The sequence below is a fragment of the Biomphalaria glabrata genome, chromosome 4 (assembly GCF_947242115.1).
Source record: "Biomphalaria glabrata chromosome 4, xgBioGlab47.1, whole genome shotgun sequence".
In the NCBI taxonomy this organism is placed as follows: Eukaryota; Metazoa; Mollusca; class Gastropoda; family Planorbidae; genus Biomphalaria; species Biomphalaria glabrata.
The window spans coordinates 49,435,314-49,460,013 of NC_074714.1; the positions used below are offsets into that span (position 1 = coordinate 49,435,314).

The 24,700-nt window shown below is 37.4% G+C and overlaps 1 protein-coding gene across 3 annotated transcripts in view; it reads left to right on the forward strand.

Annotated features, from left to right (window-relative positions):
- Positions 1 to 24,700, forward strand: part of LOC106073171 (uncharacterized) — a 211,673-nt gene that overhangs the window by 155,084 nt on the left and 31,889 nt on the right. For all 3 annotated transcript variants that reach the window (XM_056025960.1, XM_056025959.1, XM_056025958.1), the window contains 2 exons: positions 1,395 to 1,466; positions 19,834 to 20,027. In XM_056025960.1, the coding sequence (XP_055881935.1) occupies positions 1,395 to 1,466; positions 19,834 to 20,027 (266 nt within the window). The remainder of the gene's footprint in view (positions 1 to 1,394; positions 1,467 to 19,833; positions 20,028 to 24,700) is intronic.

Sequence of the window (24,700 nt, forward strand, 5' to 3'; positions counted from 1 at the left end):
CAACATCTTTCTTCCTAAAAAAACATCTTTCTCCCTTAAAAACATCGTTCTCCCTAAAAAAAACATCTTTCTCTCTAAAAACATCTTTCTCCCTAAAACAAAACAACATCTTTCTCCCTAAAACAAAACAACATCCTTCTCCCTTAAAAACTTCCTTCTCCTTAAAACAAATCAACATCTTTCTCCCTAAAAAAACATCTTTCTCCCTTAAAAACATCTTTCTCCCTAGAAAAACATCTTTCTATCTAAAAACATCTTTCTCCCTAAAAAAACCCACAAAAACTTGCCTGGAAGTTGCTTTCAATCTAATTTGTTCTCTGACTTAAGACCAGGTTTAATGATCATTACACTTCTAAGTGTAGACATTTCTAAAACAATACAAAGGGACGTACATTTAGGACATATTGCAGGACATACTGCAGGACAAAAGTAGCAACGTGTATGAAATGTAGCTTTCTACTGTATACTGTATACTCTTTACTCCATACTCTATATTATACTCTCTCCACTGAAGCGTTTCAAAAAGAAATGTTTTATTTAGGTTCCGAATGTAACGAACTTTATCGGCAATACACCTATGAACATGAAAAAAAAAAGGCGTTGAATCAAATTATTTTTCAATTGATTTCGGAAAAAAAAAATTGAATTGAATAAGACTTAAAGAGTTTTTCGTTTGGACACTTGGACAGACAGACAGACAGAAGGACATAAAAAAAAGGAATGATTGACATTGAGAGAGCTCAGACATAATATAAAGTGTGAGTTTGTGAGAGACAAAGAGATTGAAAGAGAGATACACAGACAGACAGAAAGACAGACTCATAGATAGATAGATAGGAAGAGAGAGAGATAACTAGCCAGACAGATGATAGATAGATAGAGAGAGAGAGACAGAGAGAAAGAGAGTGTGCGTGTAATCAACAAAAAATTCTTCCATCCAAAATTTTAGCCAAATCATTTTTATGTCCAACACGTTTTCCAATGACATTTGATGACACATGTCATCAGACACATTTTCTTTTGGAGCCATGAAGAAATCGGTTTTAATGTCTTGTATTAAAAAAACAATCAAAGCCGAAAGAGTTCTTTATCTTGTATAGCAGGGGCGGACTGTGGCTATATGGGTCTCCTAGCAAAGGCCTGGTGAGGTCGCCGAATGGGCAATAAGTATGATATATATATATGATTGGCATTTTTTTCATAAAAGAATTTTACAGAATTTATTGTGTACTACTAAAGACATACTTTCATAATAACAAAAATCACCATATATTGTTGCATAGAATGGAATGTTTGAAAAAACACCTCCCCCCCCCCCCCCCACACTCTTCAGTGCTACACATTTTAGTCGTTGTTTGAGTAAACACAAAGTATGCAATCATTTTCTTCCACAGCTATCTCCATGGCAACAAGCTGCAGACTTTAAGCACAGTGGTTCAAATGTACTTGGCGGGAATCAAGAATCTGTAAGTAAGCTTAATCCTACATTTTGAACGAAAGTCTAAAGCGATTGAACAGCCCCCCCACCCCCCCACACACACACTCACACCCCCTATTAGTACACCTATCTCACGCACAACCCACTCACACACCCCTCACATACTCCACACACACACATTCCACTCACACACCCAACTATTAAGATAACAATGGATGTGATCTTAAGATAACACATGATTCTGATTATAATAGTATAATGGTTCTGGTTACAACTGACTCTGATTTAAAGACTCTAAAGCCTCTGATTATAAGTAAAAAAGTAAGTAAATTTCCCCTTTCAGACCTTGCGATCTATAGGGCAGGTGATGTAAAGGTCATCTATTTCTGTGGCCTACGTTTAACAAGGGTGTCATGTGGCCAGCATAACGACCAACCCCCTTTACTTTCCCCAACTAAAGTCAGGTACCCATTAGAGTTGGGTGGACTCAGGGGCGCCCTAAAAATCCCGAAATTCAAAATCCCAGTCTTCACCGAGATTCGAACCCAGGACCCAGGGTTTATAATTATAAAGGTATTATATTAATTATAAGGTGACCGATAATTCTTACAAGATTATAATGTCTCACATTTTAACATTGCGCAAGACTCTCATTATAAGACTATGACTACGACAGTAAGATTACAAAAGACTTTTATAAGATTATACTGGCTCTATCACGCTTTCCTCATCAGCTCAGCAACTATACATGAGTTATAGGTTTAGTCTAGAGCCTTTGAGGGGAAAGCCCTAAGACTCTTTGTGTTTCAATCACAAGAACTAAAAAGAATATTTAGCAGGTATTTGAAAAGGTCATCATATGAAGACTTTAATCTGATTTTAAAGAAAAATTATATATTTTGCTTGTATGTAGATCTCTATGTAACATTTCTAACAGTTCCGTATTTTAAAATAGGAAATAAACTAAACAAAATATAAATACTTTAAAAAAAAAAAAAAAAAAAGCGTATATATAAGGGAAAGAACTTTACATTTACAGTCATATATCTCAATATCGTAAGATGTATTTCCCTTTTATATATCAAACAAAAATTTATTAATTATCACTATTTCATTAAATAATTGCTTTATATTTCGATTGAGTCATGTTTTGTTAGGGGCAAAGTTTCAACTTGATACGATAATGGGAAGTGGGAGAAATAACGTGTAGATCATTTGTACCAGACAGACTGAGTTGATATAAGCTTGTTTAAACATGGGAATGCGAAGTGATAGCGTAACAACAGTATCCGGATTCTGCAGCTCTCAATACCCCGAGTTACCTGTGCAATAAATATGTGTCATGAACGGATTTAAAAATAATGCGTATAACGTATCACCCGCCAGAATGTAAATAATATGAGACATTTGAAAAAAAAAATTAATCTAGGTAATGTATATATTCATATTTGTCTGAACAGAAAAAAAAAATGTTTTAAGTCCAGTGTGTCAATGGGGCAAGATCTAATATTTCACGGGTTAAAAGAATTAATAAGGCTTGTCTTCGAGTCCTAAGATCAATGAGGAATGCAGTGTTTCTCGTGGCTACACAACCCCAGCTGTGACCTACATATTTTGCCACAACCAGGGCAATCATAACCATGGTCCACCGGTGTTCGATTAAGATTTTCTTTTCGCCGACTGCATCTGTCCTCGGCAGCGGGTTTTCTTTTGGTCTAAAATGCGTATCCCGCGGCCTTTGTGAGTGACCTCAAGCCGTCTCGCTCTGAAGCCGCATGTCACCAGATGCTCTCTTTAAGTAAATGTAGGATTTAAGTCCAAGTGTACATGGACCACATCTTGATGGGCAGCATAGGCAGCACTTCAAGGAGCACTTCAAGGAGCACTTCAAGGAGCACTTCAAGGAGAACTTCAAGGAGCACTTCAAGGAGCACTTCAAGGAGCACTCCAAGGAGCACTTCAAGGAGCACTCCAAGGAGCACTTCAAGGAGCACTTCAAGGAGCACTTCAAGGAGCACTCCAAGGAGCACTTCAAGGAGCACTTCAAGGAGCACTCCAAGGAGCACTTCAAGGAGCACTTCAAGGAGCACTCCAAGGAGCACTTCAAGGAGCACTCCAAGGAGCACTTCAAGGAGCACTTCAAGGAGCACTCCAAGGAGCACTTCAAGGAGCACTTCAAGGAGCACTTCAAGGAGAACTTCAAGGAGCACTTCAAGGAGCACTTCAAGGAGAACTTCAAGGAGCACTTCTTGTTAATTTCTGAACTATTTCATTTATTGACCAGCTTTAATTTAACCCAGTTTTGTAGACGTTTTTTTTTTTTATCCTTTTTCATTTTGTTGTATCTAAAAGGCATTTATGCTTATTAATATTTTTTTCTTTAAAATATCTACCAAATGGTTGCAAATCAAATCAAGACATCGTTGTTTATCATGTCGAGTAATGAGGTTAATTAGTGTTGCCTCGTTTAAAATATTTAAATGCAATCTTTATCTTCTGCAATATAAATATATATATATATATATATATATATATATATATATGTATATTGTGATGAATGCCAGTCTGTATTGTAGTCAACTGTTGACGCCTGTCAGATTATGACAAATTACTCAGCAAATGTATGAGTTTCTTGTTTGGGTGTATTCCAGTGTAGTTATCTAACAACACAGACGGACAACATCGATTTAACAAGTAGAGAGATGAGTCCGAAACACTGATGAACAATGAATAAAGTATTTAAACCAGGCATGTCAAACACGGCGTTCGGGAGCCGCATGCGGCCCGCGACCACTTTGCGTGCGGCCCGCTTAGCCACCTAAACATTATCAAAATAATGTTAAACTGTTACGCTGGAAAATAAGAGATGACAAGCTACTTGAATTGAAAAATAGTATTTGTTAAACTGAACAAGGAGAGTGAGTCTGCAGTGAACGCAATTTAAACTACATATTGTCAAATTTAATTGCAAGCCTTAGTAAATCATTTAATGAATGTGATTTTATGGAGAAGTATGTCGTTAAAGCCGAAGTAATTTGTCCAGAAAAGGTGAAAGCATTCACAGAAATAGCGTTAACAAGGACACTGCGGCAGAATAAATGACATGTCAGTCAGCTTGCGTGAACAAATAAAGATTTTGAATTATTTTCATTGGCTCTCCATGAGTCAACGGGTGTAGCACAGTTGGCTATATTCATAAGGGCCTGTGACAGGAATTTTGAGATACATGAGGAACTACTTGAGCTCTGTTCTATGCATAACACTACAACAAGCTGTTTGCAAACATGCAGCTGTTTGCAAGTACTTCTTTTCCATAATGAAAGCTACAAAAGCATTTCACCGTTCGAGATTATCTGATCAAAATTTGTCATCAGTGATGAAAGTGTCCTTGGAAAACAAAATGCAACATGACATTAATAAAGTTGTATCCCGTAAAAAATGTTAAGCATCAGAACAAAGAAAATAATGTGTAATCATATTAATTTTTAATTACCAAATAGTACTAAAAAAATTTAGCTAACAAATTTACATAAAACTAGTAGGCTGTTTTGCAAATGATTATTGGCTGCGGCCCCTCAGGTCATAGTAAGTTTTTATGCGGCCCATACTCCTTAATGAGTTTGACATGCCTGATTTAACCCATGAAAAGGCCACAGTCTAAGTCTCTGTCAATAAATCACGTCTTTACCCTATATAATCCTATCGCTAACTGATTGTCTGTCTTGAAGAAGCCTCCAACCCCACTAAGTCAAAGCGTCACTAGTCCCGTTCAATATACGTCTGCTATGGTGCGTCTCTACCTAATTAAAATATAAACTAATTGCCTAACACTATATATAAATAAGATTATTATTTTTGTGAAATGTATAGATGTTTTATAAAACAATCTTTTTCCCCAGTGACATCGTATTTTGTTAGCATCTAGATCTAGTGCGTGTTTATAACTGAAATAGGAAAAGAGTTTTAGTGTCATTGTTTTGAATGTAGATGCACAGTTCTACTAGAGACAATCAATAGTGAGCCGCCTACTAAAGGAATATGCTGCGAGTAAAATTGTTCAGAACTGCATCGAAATGTTCTTTATTTGGTCCGTTGCAAAATAAATTGACAAGCCTTGTCCTCCTCCTCTATCATGACCTTGTCCTCCTCCTCTATCATGACCTCGTCCTCCTCCTTTATCATGACCTCGTCCTCCTCCGTCGTCATGACCTCGTCCTCCTCCTTTGTCAGGACATCGTCCTCCTCCTTTGTCAGAACCTCGTCCTCCTCCTTTGTCAAGACCTCGTCCTCCTCCTTTGTCAGATCCTCGTCCTCCTCCTTTGTCAAGACCTCGTCCTCCTCCTTTGTCAGGACATCGTCCTCCTCCTTTGTCAGAACCTCGTCCTCCTCCTTTGTCAAGACCTCGTCCTCCTCCTTTGTCAGGACCTCGTCCTCCTCCTTTGTCAGATCCTCGTCCTCCTCCTTTGTCAAGACCTCGTCCTCCTCCTTTGTCAGGACATCGTCCTCCTCCTTTGTCAGAACCTCGTCCTCCTCCTTTGTCAAGACCTCGTCCTCCTCCTTTGTCAGGACCTCGTCCTCCTCCTTTGTCAGGACCTTGTCCCTTCACCCCCTTCCCCCATTCCAGAAACGCTGATAGAGAGCATATAGATTCTAGAGAATGCTTGATATACAAACTATCTGCAGCTGTATAACTGGATTTCGGAATATTGGCGAACTTATGGTAGATCAGAGAAAAAAAAAACCTTACGGAATTTAATATCCTTCAGCGGGGTTTGAAGCTAAAAAATACCTCTTCTATAAAAAAAACAAGCAAATAACACACTCAAAATGTTATGAGCGTAGCCAAAGAAGAATTTTAAAGAAGCATCTATAAGTATGTTCTCATGCAAGTTGACAAATCATAAGGACACTGGGTTTAAAGAGTGGCACCTGGGATAATCCGCTTGATTCACTACCAAGATGCCCAGGACTTGCAAAGATCTTCCAGGAAAAGTACCAGGAAAAAAGAAGTAGCAGACTCAGAAAGCGATGGGAAGATAACATCAAAGAGTGGACATGCCTGTCACTAAAAGAGATTCTACTCAAGGCAAAAGACAGAGTGGAATGGAGAAAGACTTAAAGAAATAAATGCGGTGAGTCGTCACTTCTGTATCTCTCCTATTAACGCGAGTATACCATTGGACACATCGAATATTGATTCTTCCATTTTTCGATAGAAAGCGAGCAGACGGTACTCTTACAATAGCTGTGGATAGCTGCCTGGTCTCATGGTAAGCTCTTTGGACTTACGTCCCAATGGTCTCGACTTTGAATCCTGCACACTTCCATCCCCAGATCGTCGTGAACTAAGTTTGGAATGGAAACCTGGCAGTGTTCATTTCTGAACGTCTAAAACGTATCAAACAGTCAAAAAGTTGTTTTTTTTTTAATTAAATTACAAAAATACATATTTTTAAAAGAGTATGAACATACATAGTAGGGGCTATAAAATAGCTTTTAAATCTTTAAAAATGTATCATATCGTTTGTAAAGCATCGCGCATAAAAAAAATACGTATTATTTATGCAAGAAGTCATTCACGAAGATAAACCACGTGACCCTATCACAAGATATATTTAGATATTAAAACTGGATGAATCATCATCTTAGTATGTAGGCGAATGTAGTCTGATAGGCTAGAGTTAGCAGAGTGCTAAAAATAAATAGTTGAGAAATAGAGAGAGAGAGAGAGAGAGAGAAAGAGAGAGAGAGATAGGAAGACAATATAACGTTTCGTTCCGTCCATAAAATTTGAAATTACTCTAATGTCACCAATCCCGCACTCTGATTGGCTGCATAGTCAGACGTCAACAAGATATGGGGATGGCTTTGTCTGAGCGGAAACAGGATTCTTTTCAAAGTCATTTAGAAATGTGTACATTTGATATGCGTAATCAAAACCTCGGAACTTTTCATCGAAACATTGTTCCTGTAAATGACTATTTCAGACCTGGCTAGAGAAAGCAACACAACTCCAGTTCATTTTCCAGAAGACGAGTCCATGATAACACCAAAGTCTTTATGTAAAATACTTTTCGACTTTCTGGGTATAGAATCGAAGTTGACTTTGTTTTTCATAGAGTAATCACTTCATGTTGGACCAAATCTTATCTTATCTTGTCATAGGAAGCAAATTTTTGGAATCAATTGATTTTAAAAGCAAATTATCCATTTTTTTCTTAGTAACTCTGCTATTTATTATTTACAGACATATGTGGATGCTAGTAACATAAGGCAAAATCTAGTGCTTAAAGGTCAGATTTCATTTCAATGTGTATCTTAATCATGGTTCTAAGTGGAAGCTCGTATAGGCAATGGAATATGGCAGCCAAGAATCTCAAAGATTGTTCGATTAACGGGACTGATTATTTTAACTTTTGTTCTAGGCTAGAGAGACATTACTGGAAAAGCAAGTGGCTAAACGTACGTTTTAGTTGGTATTATACACACGAGAGCTCTCAGAATTAATTAACACTTTCAGGTGCTGCATAATGTGGAATAACAATATTAACTATATGTTACCCCCCCCCTCCCCGCGCTCGTGTATTATGTACGCTTCAAAACTTTTACTAACAATCAATGTTAAATCTGAACAGAAAAAAAAAAAAAAAACCTATCATGCCACTAACATATTGTACTTTGTGTCTGTGTAACACTCTGGCATTGTAAGGTTTCAGTTGTTCCCAATCTATATCTCCTGAAGGACGACGGGCACTGTTCGACAGACCGTAACGAAATACCACACGACTAGACCGCCATCTTGATTTTTTATCCTTACATTCACCTTGACCTTCATCTATCTGTTAGTCTGTTGGATCATTTGGGCACCACACACGATTTGTCGATTGTCTTTCTCCATTCCTATCTGCCTGGACTATAATCTCTTTCAAGTCCGTCCATTCTTTGGTGTTGTCTTCCCATCTCTTTCTCTGTCCTAATCCAGTAACACTTGATACATTCCACGCCATATTGATCGCCATTGCTAATCACAAACCATTTTCCTTATGATCAAGTCTAAAAAAAAAATGCACTCTTAAAAAAAATGTTTATTTTTGTCCAATATGTTGCGAAACTCAACAAAAAAATAAATAAATAAAATGGAAAGTGTAAAAAAATCACGTGATAAGATCTTCAAAGACTTCCCTAAGGTTTCTGTTTATTTTGTTTTAACAACGGAACCGGCAAGAAAAATTAAGCAACGGGAGTAAAATAACAAAAAGATGAGGCGGGAAAGAGAGGTGGGCGAAGAGATGGGGTCAGGAGAGTATCTTTACGAAGAGAAAAGAAAAGGATATGATATTGGTCACCTTGATCTGACCTGCATATCTGCACACACACAGAATTTTTTGTTAACGCGATTCGCTGAACCCGGAAGTCGACATCTCTTTTCCCTGGACAACTTGACCACTGCCCAGTAAGCACAATGTTAGGAAATCTCGAAACAGAAGATCAACAGACGTGTGAAATTAAAATTCTAAATTGGATTTCGTGTTCTCGGAACAAACAAAAGTAATTTATGTTTTTAGATTTCCAGGACTCAGAAGTTCATTCAGAACCTAACCGAAACTTCCGTTACCACGTCAAGATATGGCGGAGATGGACCATCGATGGCATAGTGTATAACGCACTGCCAGGCAGTTGGCACAAGGAATAGTATAGACTGGTACATGGTGCCCACGATACAAGAGGCCTGGTATGATTTACAGAAAAGTAAATTATAATATTCTTGTGTGACTAAAGAGGCCAATCCTTGATACACAGCTGCGATCGCAGGTTGGGCATATATAATCACCAGGCGCCGTTGCATTTTCACCCTTCTTTCTGCTTCTGTTGTGTTGCAAGAAGTTGCAAAGGGAAAAGATCGTCTCTCGAGACGTAAAATGCCACAGAGAAATTATAATATTATATAATTCGTATTTGAAAAAAATAACAACGGAATAGAGTTACCAACAATGTACTAAGTATATTTCACATGAAGTGTTCAAAGTGTGTACCCTAAAGTTGGTTACACAAATTTGCATGTCTCGACGTGTTTTGGAAAAACGTGCTAGGGAACAGTTTTGTCTGTTCACGTGATTTCCTTAATAGCATAGCGAATGGTCGTTTTTCATTTTTCAATTGCATGCGGATTGTTACTGTATACTTTAAGTTACCCCATAAATAAAAATCGCAAACAGATAGCCCCCTTCTCGAGTACTCGATTCAAATATCACGTGATTCCAGGCCTCCTTTGTCTTGGTTACATTGTATTTGACAAATTATCTTTAAGACTCAAATATTATATTATTTTATAATAAATGAAAACCAATTACAAACTATAACAAAACTTAGAACCATTAAATCTAGTCTTTCATGACTGAAAATTATAGCTATTGTTCTAGGTCATCGTCTTGCCTGGCAATTTATTCAACGCTAAAATCTAAATTGATGATAATGCCTCAGAAAAAATACAGTTTATGTGAATATAATTAGATTATGTTTTTCATGTTTGTAAATTATGATTTATAGATGTATTTATTATATTTATTATTGCTACTTTACATTTTTAATTGATTCATTTTCTTCTAAAGAATACTTTTTGACCTGATCCTGCTACAAATGCTTGTCGCGACAACTAGGTCACTCAATGCATTAATTTTATTTTGAAACACCAGAAATAAACGCTAGTCATGTTTACTTCATTAATGCTCATGTAAATCATTGCACGCATCCTTAATCTCCAGAATCGAAGATATTATTATATTATTATTGCTCAAAATGGATTAACTACAATACAGATACAACAGATTATTCTGAGATTATTCATCCTGGGCAAAAACTACTTGGTGCGAGTACAATAGAATACAATAGAAGGTGTCAACATGGACTTACAAAGTAGCAATCTGTGGGCTGTTTAGAGCAATAGCAGGTTTGACGTCACATCCCTTTTGGAAGGCGTGCCCCACCGTTTGAGAAACGCTGACCAGGTCTGATCTAAATAATCTAACTCAGTAGATCTAAACTACACTATCCCGGTTATAATTACTGTTTTCAATTCGATTAAGTCCATGCGAGTGATATCCAGTTTCTTACCAAGTCAAATCTAGCAAACACCAATTAAATAGGTCTCAGGAGCAGACCACCAATGAGCTCCAGGCTAAACAGCAAAACCGGATATCGAAAATTCTTTAAGGTCTAAAAAGAAAAATCTATTTTGGGAAAAGAAACGATAACTTTGTGCGACCTAGTGCAAGGGAAGTAATCATAGTTCTTGTCTGGTGTTGGCTAGTTTATTGTCAGTCTTCTTCAGTGATTAATTAATTTTAATTTAAGGATCATAATTCTAGCAATTAGCTCATCGGTACCTTTAAGAACCTCGTTTGTTGTTAGTTTTTGGTCTCACTGTATATAGAGAGAAAGGTCACGTCTAGAGCCTAAGATTGTGTGTGTACTAAATGAATGAAGAGCAACTTTAATACTTTGGAAGTCTATACTATACCAGTGATACATGATGTCACTAAGGTTGGTATCATTCTGTGAATTTTTTTTTTTAATGAAGACCAAAAGATGCCGTGGATCTTAATTTGAGCTTAATACAAAGGGTTTTGAAATCGGACTTGTAATATCGCTTGAAAGCTATTTGTGACAGGTGATAAAACGGACGGACAACTTTATACCATAACCATTTTTTTAAATAAAACAATAACAGCAAGAAACAATAATTATTTCGAGACCAAAGTATTTAGGGAAGAAAATATCTAGTAATTTGTGTTTATGTTTATCAATATGTTTGATCGTCTCACCTCAACGGTGCCTTGAAATATCGCTTAGACTGTTGGACCGTTAGGGCGCCACGCAATTTCTTTACACTCTCTTTCTCCATTCCTCTGTCTTTAGCCTTGAAAAGAGCTTCTTTCAATGACAGGCCCGTCCATTGTTTTATGTTGTCTTCCCATCACTTTCTCAGTCTGCTTCTTCTTCTTTTTCCTGGTACTGTTCCTTTGCGAGCCTTGAAGACCTTGTTAATAACCACAGCGTTGTACTTTTTTTTTTTACAGTAGTTAGCAGGTCATCGCTGTAATAATCTTGTTTGTAATCTCTGCGTTTGTGACGCGATCTTATTATGTGAAGCATAGAATCTTTCTGTAGCATAAATTCGCATATAAGTAAATATACACTAACAGCAGTCAGAGCTTTGAAGGTACATTAAAGTTAACAAGCTGTTTGATTTAAAATATCAGATTCATTAAATATGATTGAAAGAATGTTGATAACTGCAAATATTTGTTTGTTTAAATCCTAACCCATCGCCAACGTATTGTTCCTGCATGTATGTGTCCCATAGAGTTTCTAACTATCTGATTTATATGGAGGCCTGACAGCCAGGAAACTCTTAAAATATTTACTTGCTAGACAATGCTGTCAGCAGGAAACAGAAGCGGGGTATTGGGGGAATAAAGCCATATTGTTGTAGCCCTCCACCATCACACACACACACACACACACAAGCACACACAACTCTCCCGTCAAAAAAAGTATAATCAAAATAACAATACTAATCTTTATTCAAGTTAATACTGATAAAGCCCCATTGGGTGCGTGTTGAAAAGGGGTGGGGGGGAGAGACATGTCATGATTTGGAAAACATTGTTTAACGTTTTGAATTAGGAATGAACGCAGGAGCGAAGCGGAAGTGACGTTGGGAAGAAATGAGATGGGATTAGGAAAAAAACAAAATATGGACTTTTACCTGAGACACTGTTTGACGAAGTAGGAGAGGTGGAGACTCGCACGACAAATATTCGACACAATGACTTTCTCTTTGTTTTCACACATAACCTTCTTTTTGCTTCCACACATAACCGTCTCTTTGTTTTCACACAATAACCCTATCTTTCCACACATAACCTTCTCTTTGTTTTCACACATAACCTCCTCTTGTTTTCATTAGTAAGATACTGTTTACATTCTCCAATCAATGTAATAGATTCACTTGGTAAAAGAATAGAAAGCAGTATGGTAAAAGGCTGAGGTGATGTACTGTAGCTTTAAGAAATTTCGTACCAGCACCTACCATGCTGTCCGGTCTTGGCCTCTCTCCTCCCACATACATTGTTCGATGACCGTGGTTCTCATGTCTTGCTTGCAGACGTTTCTGTCCTTTTAAACTAAGCTCTATGCACGCCATGGCGGATCAGCATCTAACTGTCTGGGGGCTGCTGTTAATTAATAACGACAACAAGAGGAAGCCATTTTATTTTTAATTTCCAGATCGACCTATAAAATTTTTAAGACATGATAGAATCAATAAAATAACCGTCATCAAACACCTTACGATCTAGGGCTTGAGAGGCTCGAATCCCAGACTTGAGACTTCCCAGACAGTCGAAACGTAATTCATCAAGTCTGAGACAGTCAAAAAAAAAATGAGACACTGTTTCTTCTTCCTCCCCTGGGGGATCACCCTGAGTTTGAACTGTACAAAGATTCAATGATAGATTTGATAGAAGTAAAAAAAATAAATCTTTATTCTTAACTCTTTCTCTCCTAATCGACGATACCATCGTTGATTTTGACCTCATAAAATTAAACTAATGTTTACTTTTCTAAACTTGACTTTGAAATATATAAAAAGAGCATGCAGTTCCCTTTAATTCTATACCAAACACAACATTTTCTGATATAGCAAACAACAAAGTTATTGAAGCCCAATCATAACATGGGAGTGAAATAGTAATGAGCGAAATGAAGAATTCCTTCCAAAACGTGGGAAAATAATTACGGAAAGAAAGAGTTAACTCAGGGAAGGAGTTGACTAAGTATGTACTCTTGTCACCTGCCAACTCGGATTACTTGCACAGAAGACTTAATGGAGAACTGTGTTCTCGTACAGCCTCATCTGGTCCAAAAAATCGGAGGATTGGCATTTTCTCTTCCCAAGTTCCCCCCTAAGCTAAACTCGTTTTTTTTCCCCCAACCATACATCTGCTCGAAAAATAGGAAGCATTATGGTTCTAAGTATATTTGACTATTTGCGCCACCCACGTGACAAGCCATGGGGGAATAACCAGGGATTGTAATAGGGTACAACATTAATGAAGAAATGAAGGGCTAAAAGCCACCGGAAGTGAACTTTGGTTAGTGTGGCCAGACTTCAATGAAGTTGAATCCACGAGCAGACGTTGATGTAAGCAAACATCATGTCAAGAAGAAGTCTGAGACAACTCACGTCAATTTCAACTGTGAAAAGTAATTTGTAAAAAATTTTTTTTGAAAATATTTAACACCACGAAACTGAGATGGGCGACGACTTTGGCTAGTTAGGATTTATTTTCTCTTTCTAAGGGAGTTGATTGAGTTGTGATGTAAATATGACTAGTCCAAGTTGCTTCCCCTTCGGAACACAACTGTTTCTCTTGCAGTGATGAAAGAATAGATCGTAAAGCGGTGAGGACAGTCTAGCAGTCTCATTCCAGCACGTCGTTCATGCGATTATTCTCGAGTTGTAGTTCTCTGTGTCCAGGCAGGGCCGGCCTTAGGCCACTGCAACCTATGCGGCCGCAGTGGGCCCCGCACTCTCATAGGCCCCTCGCTTATTCTAAGTTTAAATTATTAAATTCAACCATTATAACTAATATATAATAAAAGGGTTTCCGCTGCCTCTTGATTTTCCAGGGCCTCCTGGAAAAATCTCCTGAAGTTATTAAAATCTCCTGAAAACATAAAAAATATCCTGAAAAATAGACAAAATTGACATTTTCAGATGTCAATTGTACGCGCGTAAAAAAAAAGGCTTTGTCAGCTTTCATTTCATGCATATTTATCACAAATACGAATGTATTTTCTAATACAAAATCTTTATTTTGACACTAAGCTTTTCCCTACCCAGACTGGGCCCCGCGCAATCCGTTTCGCATAGGGTCCCGCAATAGTTACCTGTGTCCATGTAACAGAATAATGACTCTTACTAACTACGTCTTATTATCAGGTGCCGACTGGCTATATGGGCATTCGGGCTAATGCCCGGTGGTCCGGTATCAAAATGGGCCGGTATAGCCACCAATGTGTATTAAATCGTTGAAGGTTTTATGACATTCTCTTACAAAAGGGACCCTCTGAGAGCCGTGTTAAAAAAATTGTTGCACAGACTCCACAGGGCAATACTAATTTAATCTAACACATTTTCCGAAGCAACGTAACAGCCTACATCCGTAGACAGTGCTGCTACTAGGCTCTATCCTTTGATGGCCTACACACTTAGCGATTTGAAAAGCAACATAAGGCCTATGTTTCTTATAAAGATGTAGACTTCACTGATACATACGTACAGTTATCAAACTTAACATGATGGTTTTAAGAAGTCGGCTTAGAATTGGATGCCCATCATATGATATACAATGCCCGGGCCGATTTTGACACCCAGTCCGCGGCTGCTTATTATATTTAAAAACGCAAGGCTTTGCACTCTTCCCAATCATCGTAATGTATACCTCCGCGCTCCCACCTCTCTCACGTTCTCTACAGCCCCCACCTCTCACAGACATGAATCTGATCCCATAAAGCTGATCCCAAAGCTATTCGAAGGCTACGCCCCAGGCCCATTGTGCATCGGTATAGTTTTAATTACATTAATTAGCATACATCTGGCGACAGAAAGACAGCGTGTAGCATATATACACCTAGTGCTCAGCACCCTGCTAGGGCCGGAATCACTGAACTTATTGACATATGTTCCTCTTCAACCGTCTTTGTAAAGGCCGAACAACAAAATGTTTATATATTTTCTGTTTTAGACTTCGGACTCTTACTGCGCGTTATGTTTCTTTCTTTCTTTCTGTCTTTCTTTCTTTCTGTCTTTCTTTCTTTCTGTCTTTCTTTCTCACACTAACGTTTTTGTTTGTTTTAGGTGATAAATTGGCATCATTTACCCAGATGCGTTGAGCAGCTATATATATATATATATATATATATATATATATATATATATATATATATATATATATATATATATATATATATATATATATATATATATATATGATGTCAATGGGGAATTCCCACGACACTGACGTGAATAGAAATAAATTGTTTCCAATGTCTATTATCTTCGCTAATTTTCATGTACTTTCTGTCATATTGTTTTTTTAAAGAGAACATTGCCAGAAAGGACATTGCCAGAAAGGACATTGCCAGAAACATTGACATTGAATCCCAATACAACAAAAGGCTCATCTAGAAACGTATTTACGTTATTTTTTTTAAATAACTTTTCCATTGTAATGAAGAAATTGGTGCGAAATAGGTTTTTATTTTTTACAATTATTTCCAAAAGTAAAGAATGATGGCCGCCTGCCTATATTCAACTATCGGTGCACATATAATTGGAAAGGAAAGGTAATGCGCTCTAATTACCTTTCAGAGTTATGTTTCTCAAGTATCAAACTTAAGTCGATAGTCAGTGGCGTAGCTAGGGCTGGGGGAGGAGAGGGGGATGAAGTTAAAAAATCATCTGGGTCCCCACTTGTGATCGGCCCCCAAACGAGTGTTTTATACATTAAAAATTAAATATTATTCAAAATGCAGGGGCCCCAAAACAGGGCAAGTCCCCCTTGAGCCTCAAACGATGGAAAATTTCTACGTACGCCCTTGTCGATAGTATATATACATATTTTTTCATTACAATCGCGGGATACACCTTTGAGACCAAAAGAAAATCCGTTGCCGAGGACAAACGCAGACGGAGAAAAGAAAATCTAAATGGACATGCTTGCCCAGTGGGTGGCAAAATATGTAGGTCACAGCTGGGGCTAGGAAGCCACGGGAAATACTGCATTCCTCACTAATCTTCAGACTCGATGACAAGCCTAATTATTTGTATTACAATGAGGACGGGGCGATGAAATAAACACATACAAAAGAGTCTTTAAGTCTTGGGTTCAACTCCACCATTACAGCTCTCTTCGGGTTACTGTCTTGGTCACCTTCGACGTCACAACACTTTAATTACAACAAACAACTTCTCCGGTGTCTCGGTGTTGACTAAGGAATGATTCGTTGATTATATTAACACCAAGATGTGTTGCCAGTATATATCTTACCAAATTTGGTAGGACTTTTTGCGTTTCAAAATTCAGTGTGTATCTTTATTTTCTTTTTATATTATAGCTTTTATATAGCGCTACTTTCATGCTTATAGCATGCTCAGAGCGCTTTTGGTCCAATCTCATTTGTGGACCAGTGGGGGTTGGGGTATCTAGGAGTTGGTTTTCCGTGCTGCTTTTAGGCGCTCAGTAAACACAACTCTGCCCGAGTCGGGTGTCCAACCTCGAGCCCCCTTCTAGGTAGCCAAGCCAAGCCAAGTTCAAGCGCACTTGGCCTCTCGACCACGCTTCTTCGTTACGTTTTAAAACTCCAGCAGCTAACTTATATTCCAGCCACCAACTGTTAAGTTATATTCCAGCCTCCAACTGTTATGTTATATTCCAGCCTCCAACTGCTTAGTTATATTCCAGCCTCTAACTGTTTAGTTATATTCCAGCCTCCAACTGCTTAGTTATATTCCAGCCTCTAACTGTTTAGTTATATTCCAGCCTCCAACTGCTTAGTTATATTCCAGCCTCTAACTACTTAGTTATATTCCAGCCTCTAACTGTTTAGTTATATTCCAGCCTCCAACTGCTTAGTTATATTCCAGCCTCCAACTACTTAGTTATATTCCAGCCTCCAACTACTTAGTTATATTCCAGCCTCCAACTGCTTAGTTATATTCCAGCCTCCAACTACTTAGTTATATTCCAGCCTCTAACTGCTTAGTTATATTCCAGCCTCTAACTGCTTAGTTATATTCCAGCCTCCAACTGTTTAGTTATATTCCAGCCTCTAACTGCTTAGTTATATTCCAGCCTCTAACTGCTTAGTTATATTCCAGCCTCCAACTACTTAGTTATATTCCAGCCTCCAACTACTTAGTTATATTCCAGCCTCCAACTGTTTAGTTATATTCCAGCCTCTAACTGCTTAGTTATATTCCAGCCTCTAACTGCTTAGTTATATTCCAGCCTCTAACTGCTTAGTTATATTCCAGCCTCTAACTGCTTAGTTATATTTCAGCCTCTAACTGCTTAGTTATATTCCAGCCTCCAACTACTTAGTTATATTCCAGCCTCTAACTGTTTAGTTATATTCCAGCCTCCAACTGCTTAGTTATATTCCAGCCTCTAACTGTTTAGTTATATTCCAGCCTCCAACTACTTAGTTATATTCCAGCCTCCAACTACTTAGTTATATTCCAGCCTCCAACTGTTTAGTTATATTCCAGCCTCTAACTGCTTAGTTATATTCCAGCCTCTAACTGCTTAGTTATATTCCAGCCTCTAACTGCTTAGTTATATTCCAGCCTCTAACTGCTTAGTTATATTTCAGCCTCTAACTGCTTAGTTATATTCCAGCCTCCAACTACTTAGTTATATTCCAGCCTCCAACTACTTAGTTATATTCCAGCCTCTAACTGCTTAGTTATATTCCAGCCTCCAACTGTTTAGTTATATTCCAGCCTCTAACTGCTTAGTTATATTCCAGCCTCTAACTGCTTAGTTATATTCCAGCCTCCAACTGTTTAGTTATATTCCAGCCTCCAACTGCTTAGTTATATTCCAGCCTCCAACTGCTTAGTTATATTCCAGCCTCTAACTGCTTAGTTATATTCCAGCCTCTAACTGCTTAGTTATATTCCAGCCTCTAACTGCTTAGTTATATTCCAGCCTTATAACTGTTTAGTTATATTCCAGCCTCTAACTGCTTAGTTATATTCCAGCCTCCAACTGCTTAGTTATATTCCAGCCTCTAACTGCTTAGTTATATTCCAGCCTCTAACTGCTTAGTTATATTCCAGCCTCCAACTGCTTAGTTATATTCCAGCCTCTAACTACTTAGTTATATTCCAGCCTCTAACTGCTTAGTTATATTCCAGCCTCCAACTGTTTAGTTATATTCCAGCCTCTAACTGTTTAGTTATATTTTAGCCTCTAACTGCTTAGTTATATTCCAGCCTCCAACTGTTTAGTTATATTCCAGCCTCTTACTGCTTAGTTATATTCCAGCCTCCAACTGTTTAGTTATATTCCAGCCTCCAACTGCTTAGTTATATTCCAGCCTCTAACTGCTTAGTTATATTCCAGCCTCCAACTGCTTAGTTATATTCCAGCCTCTAACTGTTTAGTTATTTTCCAGCCTCCAACTGTTATGTTATATTGCAGCCTCCAACTGTTAAGTTATATCCAAGCCTCCAACTGTTAAGTTATATTCCAGCCTCCAACTGTTTAGTTATATTCCAGCCTCCAACTGCTTAGTTATATTCCAGCCTCCAACTGCTTAGTTATATTCCAGCCTCTATCTGTTTAGTTATTTTCCAGCCTCCAACTGCTTAGTTATATTCCAGCCTCCAACTGCTTAGTTATATTCCAGCCTCTATCTGTTTAGTTATTTTCCAGCCTCCAACTGTTATGTTATATTGCAGCCTCCAACTGTTAAGTTATATCCAAGCCTCCAACTGTTAAGTTATATTCCAGCCTCCAACTGTTTAGTTATATTCCAGCCTCCAACTGTTTAGTTATTTTCCAGCCTCCAACTGTTATGTTATATCCAAGCCTCCAACTGTTAAGTTATATTCCAGCCTCCAACTGCTTAGTTATATTCCAGCCTCCAACTGTTTAGTTATTTTCCAGCCTCCAACTGTTATGTTATATTGCAGCCTCCAACTGTTAAGTTATATCCAAGCCTCCAACTGTTAAGTTATTTTCCAGCCTCCAACTGTTATGTTATATTGCAGCCTCCAACTGTTATGTTATATTGCAGCCTCCAACTGTTATGTTATATTGCAGCCTCCAACTGTTATGTTATATTGCAGCCTCCAACTGTTAAGTTATATCCAAGCCTCCAACTGCTAAGTTATATTAGGCTACAGCCTCCAACTGTTAAGATATATCCAAGCCTCCAACTGCTAAGTTATATTAGGCTACAGCCTCCAACTGTTAAGATATATCCAAGCCTCCGACTGCTAAGTTATATTAGGCTACAGCCTCCAACTGTTAAGTTATATATCAAAGGCACTAACTCACTTTTAAGGTTTCATGCTAATATCTAATATAAAACCATCTAATAATAAATGATCAAAGTTTATATCATTTGACGTTAGGAAAACTTTCCATTAGCTGAAAAATGAAACATTATATAATTAGGTTTGTCATTACCCCTCTTTATTACGGAGTTCTCTACCTTAGGGCTATTTTTATCGCTTCTCGGTGCGTTAGTACTTCCGGGTCCGTGTTATCAAGTCCGGTGGCTTATTAGTATTGACTTTTGGTATTTTCTTTTCACAGAACAGTTCATGGCAATCCTTGGCGATGTGACTGTGACCTGGTCTTCTTGATTCATCTTGTCAAGACTTCACGTGGTTTCCGTGGAGGCTACGACAAGCTGAACTCACACCACGTGACGATGACGTGCGAGACGCCAAGTAGAGGCTCCGTGACTGAGATCGATGAAACCAAAGTCAAGTGCCCACCATCGCCTGGTAAGAAATACGGTTGCCCCAGTTGGGCATGTGAATGTTGGTTCAAGTGAAATCCGCAATGCACCCCTTTAAAAAATAGCCCCATTAATTAATTAATTAGCCTTACTATTATTAATAGCCTTAATCGAATTCGAGAAACGCCAATAGGAGTATTTTTTTCTTATTTAACTGGACAATTTTTTATTTTTTTTAAAGCGCCCCCTAAAGGGGAAAAGATGCTATTAGTTTTGTGCGGTCTGTCTATTCGTCCGTCCGTCCCGTTTAGATCTCGTAAACTAGAAAAGATGTTGAAAATCCAACATCATGATATTTTAGACCATTCAAAGTTCTGATGCAACGGCTACTTTTTTCTTTTCAGAAAGCGAAAAATTTAGTTTTTAAAATTAACTATGCAAACAGTTTTTCAAAAAAATACATCATTTTTACAACTATTCACTATTAATAGTAACACACGGGAGGCTATTTAGTAAGGGAGATGACTACTTACCATATTTTTAACATATTTATGCAACGGTTTTAGATTTTTTGTCAAAAAAAAACAACAACATTATCTTAAACATTTGTATTGCTGAGTTAAGTAAGTTATGTCATGCTAACTTTTACAATTACAAAATAATGTTTACTTTTATTTTTTAAGAGGAAAAATCTTTTTAGTATGCATATAAGTAGAACATAATTTAAAAAATTAGTAAATTTTCATATTATCGCGTAAATTGCAGCAAATATATATGTAACATGTAACCTAATCAAAGGAAGGGGAGAATTTTTTAATTTTTTTTTTGAGATTGACCCTTTACAGAACAATTAGATCAATTAGAAAATCATTATATAACATTACTTAGGGCAGGGTCACATTGAACCTCTCCCTCACTTTCACCTATCCCTTTGTCTTCTGGACCGTTGGGCCACCACACAGGATCTGTCAACCTTCTTTCTCCATTCTTTTCTGTCATTTGCTTACGAAGATTTAAAAAAAAAAATCTTTTATCTCACTTTCAGTCTTGGTGATTCAAGGTCACTTGTCGTCACCAAGAAGTACATAGAAACCTTATTCATAAAGTGTGTGTGTGTGTGTGTGTGTGCCTGTGTGTGTGTGTCTGTGTCTGACATATGTGGATGTTGTTCGTGTTTGCATCTATATTGTTATTGTCTTGGCTACCCATGAAAGGGGCTCCAGGCTCGACACCCGACTCGAGCAGAGTTGTGTTTACTGAGCGCCCACAGGCAGCACGGAAAACCTTCTCTCAGATACCCCTCTCCCACTGGTCCACAAATGAGATTGGACTATAGCGCTCTGAGCATGAAAGTAGCGCTATATAAAAGCTATATTGAGCTGGACAATGGTAGTCAAACTTAATTCGCATTTTTTTAGGCCAATAAAATTATCTTTTCTTGTCATATTTTATATTATTTTACCGTATTTTATTATTTGCAATGAGGACCGACTGGTTCAGAAAATTACTATTAATTTTTTTGCAGACTTCGTAACAAGCGAGTTTGTCATGTTACAAAGTTTGCATGTGTCTTTCTCCGATGAAAGAGCCAGAGACTGACCAACCCTAGCAAAACTAGATGAACAAAATTTAATGAACTAAATTAGATGAACTAAATTAGATGAACAAAATTAGATGAACTAAATTAGATAAACAAAATTAGATGAACAAAATTAGATGAACTAAATTATATGAACAAAATTAGATGAACAAAATTAGATGAACAAAATTAGATGAACTAAATTAGATGAACTAAATTAGATGAACTAAATTAGATGAACTAAATTAGATGAACAAAATTAGATGAACTAGATTAGATGAACAAAATTTGATGAACAAAATTAGATGAACTAAATTGGATGAACAAAATTAGATGAACTAAATTAGATGAACTAAATTAGATGAACAAAATTAGATCTAGGTGAGGATAAAAAGATGAACATAAGTAGACGTCTGGCTGCAACTTCATTTGCAGGTCGCGTGAGAATAGTTTTTAGGTTTTATATTTGATACATTTGGACATTTTGTTTTTACAGACAGCTCCTGAATATTTGTTTCTCATTTACATTTCATTCTTGCTTATCATTCTATGATCATGTTTATTTTAATTTTTACTTGTGTCTTTTATTGCTGAGTTTTTAAATTGTATTACACTCTTAGCAAAGTGCAATGTTTCTGCACTAAATGATCACTTAATAGTTAAATATAAATAGAATTGAGCGATGACAGACATAAAAGTTGAAAAAAAGAATTTCGGTTCTATTACTTTGTTCTTTTTCTTATTTTTTTTTTTAACAAAGCAGTCTCAAAATGGCCAAGCTGAAATGTCTAAATTCAAAATATCACCTAATGTTACAATCTTAGATACATTCTTCGTTGGTGACTTCCTCTTGAAAGACCTTATTTCAAGAAAATAGTCAAGAATGTCAGCTTAATTAATGGTTATTTGTCGTGTGGTTTGCGTTCCGTACTGTCGTCTCAAGGGCCGCCACTGTCGTCCTACAGAAGGTTTTCGAAAATATGAAGAAAAATTTGAAACTGAAAGTTTATTGATAAAATAAATATCGACATTGTCAGGAAATAAGTTTAGATCTAGATCTTAACCTATAAGTACATTTAAACAACAAAACAAACAAAAAAACTTGAGTGCCGCGATCTTAAAACCTGTCTTCCAAAATGAGCACAGTGATGTCATGACAGACTTGCGGAGGACATCATTAAAGTTACAAGCTCTTATCCAATTCTTACAAAACTCCTTCCAAAGTTCCAAAGTGTGTCTAAACAAACAAACAAAGAGTGACTAAATGTCAAACATTATTCCAAACAATTCTCTCTATTCTTTAATTTCTTTTGTTGTTTTTTTCTCTTCCTTTCTCTGATTGTGTTACTAGGTGAACGTAATATTAAAATTAGATAGTAAGAGAACTTTTTGTTTTGCCTTAGATTTACAGTTCGTTCAGTTTCGGTATTTACCTTTTACCGTCTACGAAATGCTATATATATCCTCGTCTTTCGTGGTTCGATGATGACCACTTTTGTTATCCAGAGGGTCAGGGGGCTGAAGATTTGCACTCTGGTTTTGTACCTCCTCGTGTGGCTGGTGAGAAGTATATGAGCCAGGAATGTTTGGCTGCATACTGGACAGGTTATTCCTGCTAGAGCTAGTGTCATTGTCGTAGTTTCATTGTCATAGTGTCATTGTCATAATGTCATTGTCATAGTGTCATTGTCATAGTGCCATTGTCATAGTGCCATTGTCGTAGTGTCATTGTCATAGTGTCATTGTCATAATGTCATTGTCATAGTGTCATTGTCATAGTGTCATTGTCATAGTGTCATTGGCCTTTGTTTTTACTACCGGATGCTATAGGCCTATTGCTTTTTAAATGCCGTTTCGGTACACAATTGTTGCTAACGAGGACTAGAAGTTAAGTAACCTTTTCAGACCTTGCGGTCTATAGGGCAGATGATGTTAAGGTCATCTGCTTCTTTGACCAACGGTTAACGAGCAGGGTATCGTGTGGCCAGCACAACGACCAACCACGTTTACTTTCCCCAACTAAAATCAGGTAGCCATTAGGGCTAGGTGGACTCAGGGGAGCCCTAAAAATCCCGAAATTCAAAATCCCAGTCTTCACCAAGATTCGAACCCAGGACCCCAGGTACGGAAGCCAGGCGCTTAACAACCCAGGTCACCATTCTCCCAAGATTTCTAGAACACAAGGAATTATAAAATGCGGCAGCGTTAAAATTGAAACACGTAAAGGAAATGCACAATTTAAAGATTAAGATTGGGAGATTTTGAAATAAATAGAGAAAAAAAGCAGTAAGAAGGTCGACATATTGAAAGATTAAATGCTAAAGACTAAGAACAATAGAAGTCTCATTCTTCAGTGTTGAAAAAGTCCCAAAAAAAGTATTATAAGTTGAACTCAAATACTTCGCTTTTCAAAGCTTCATAATCTCTATACGCTTGCCAATTGTATTTTTCTCCATACATGAAAATCTTCATTCCCCTTATTCAGCGCAGAGACGGGCCCTGGGTCAAAGATTTTCGCTTCAGTTTTTTAACGGTCTGTTTTGCAAAAACACATTTCTGTCCCACAAGGCAGTTCTTCTTTTTTATGTTTAACTTGACGCTAAATTGAGCGTCGAATTACCAGAACTGAAGGACATCCACCAATCAGAGTGCGCCCACGTGAATTGTCTCGAGCGTGGAGTTCAAAGACCTAGTGTAATTACTTTGAAATATCCCATAAGAATTTGCTCTTCTAGGCGAACATGTCATTTGTTTTCGTTGGACATTGATAATATCTTGCTAAAGCTTTAAAAAAATATGTGTAAGCCAAAACAAAATGAAGTGAGCATATATATATTTGAAAGCAAGTAACATAATTTTTTTTTTAAATTCCTGCTTTATACAGCTGACCAACCTTTGTAAGGGAGATTATTTTGCTCTTAACTAATGAATGATGCATTAAAATTTACCCAGCCACCCCACCCCCCCGGCCTAGATTTGTTTCCTCATACCATAAGAATTAGCAAGCTGAATAGGGGCATTGTAATGAAGAGATAAAACAATGATAGAGTGGTCTTAACAAGTTGGGATAAAGCTAAAATTGTTGCAGGAAACTTTTTAGTCAGCGTCGAGGTGAGGTGTATATTTACCCCATGACAGGA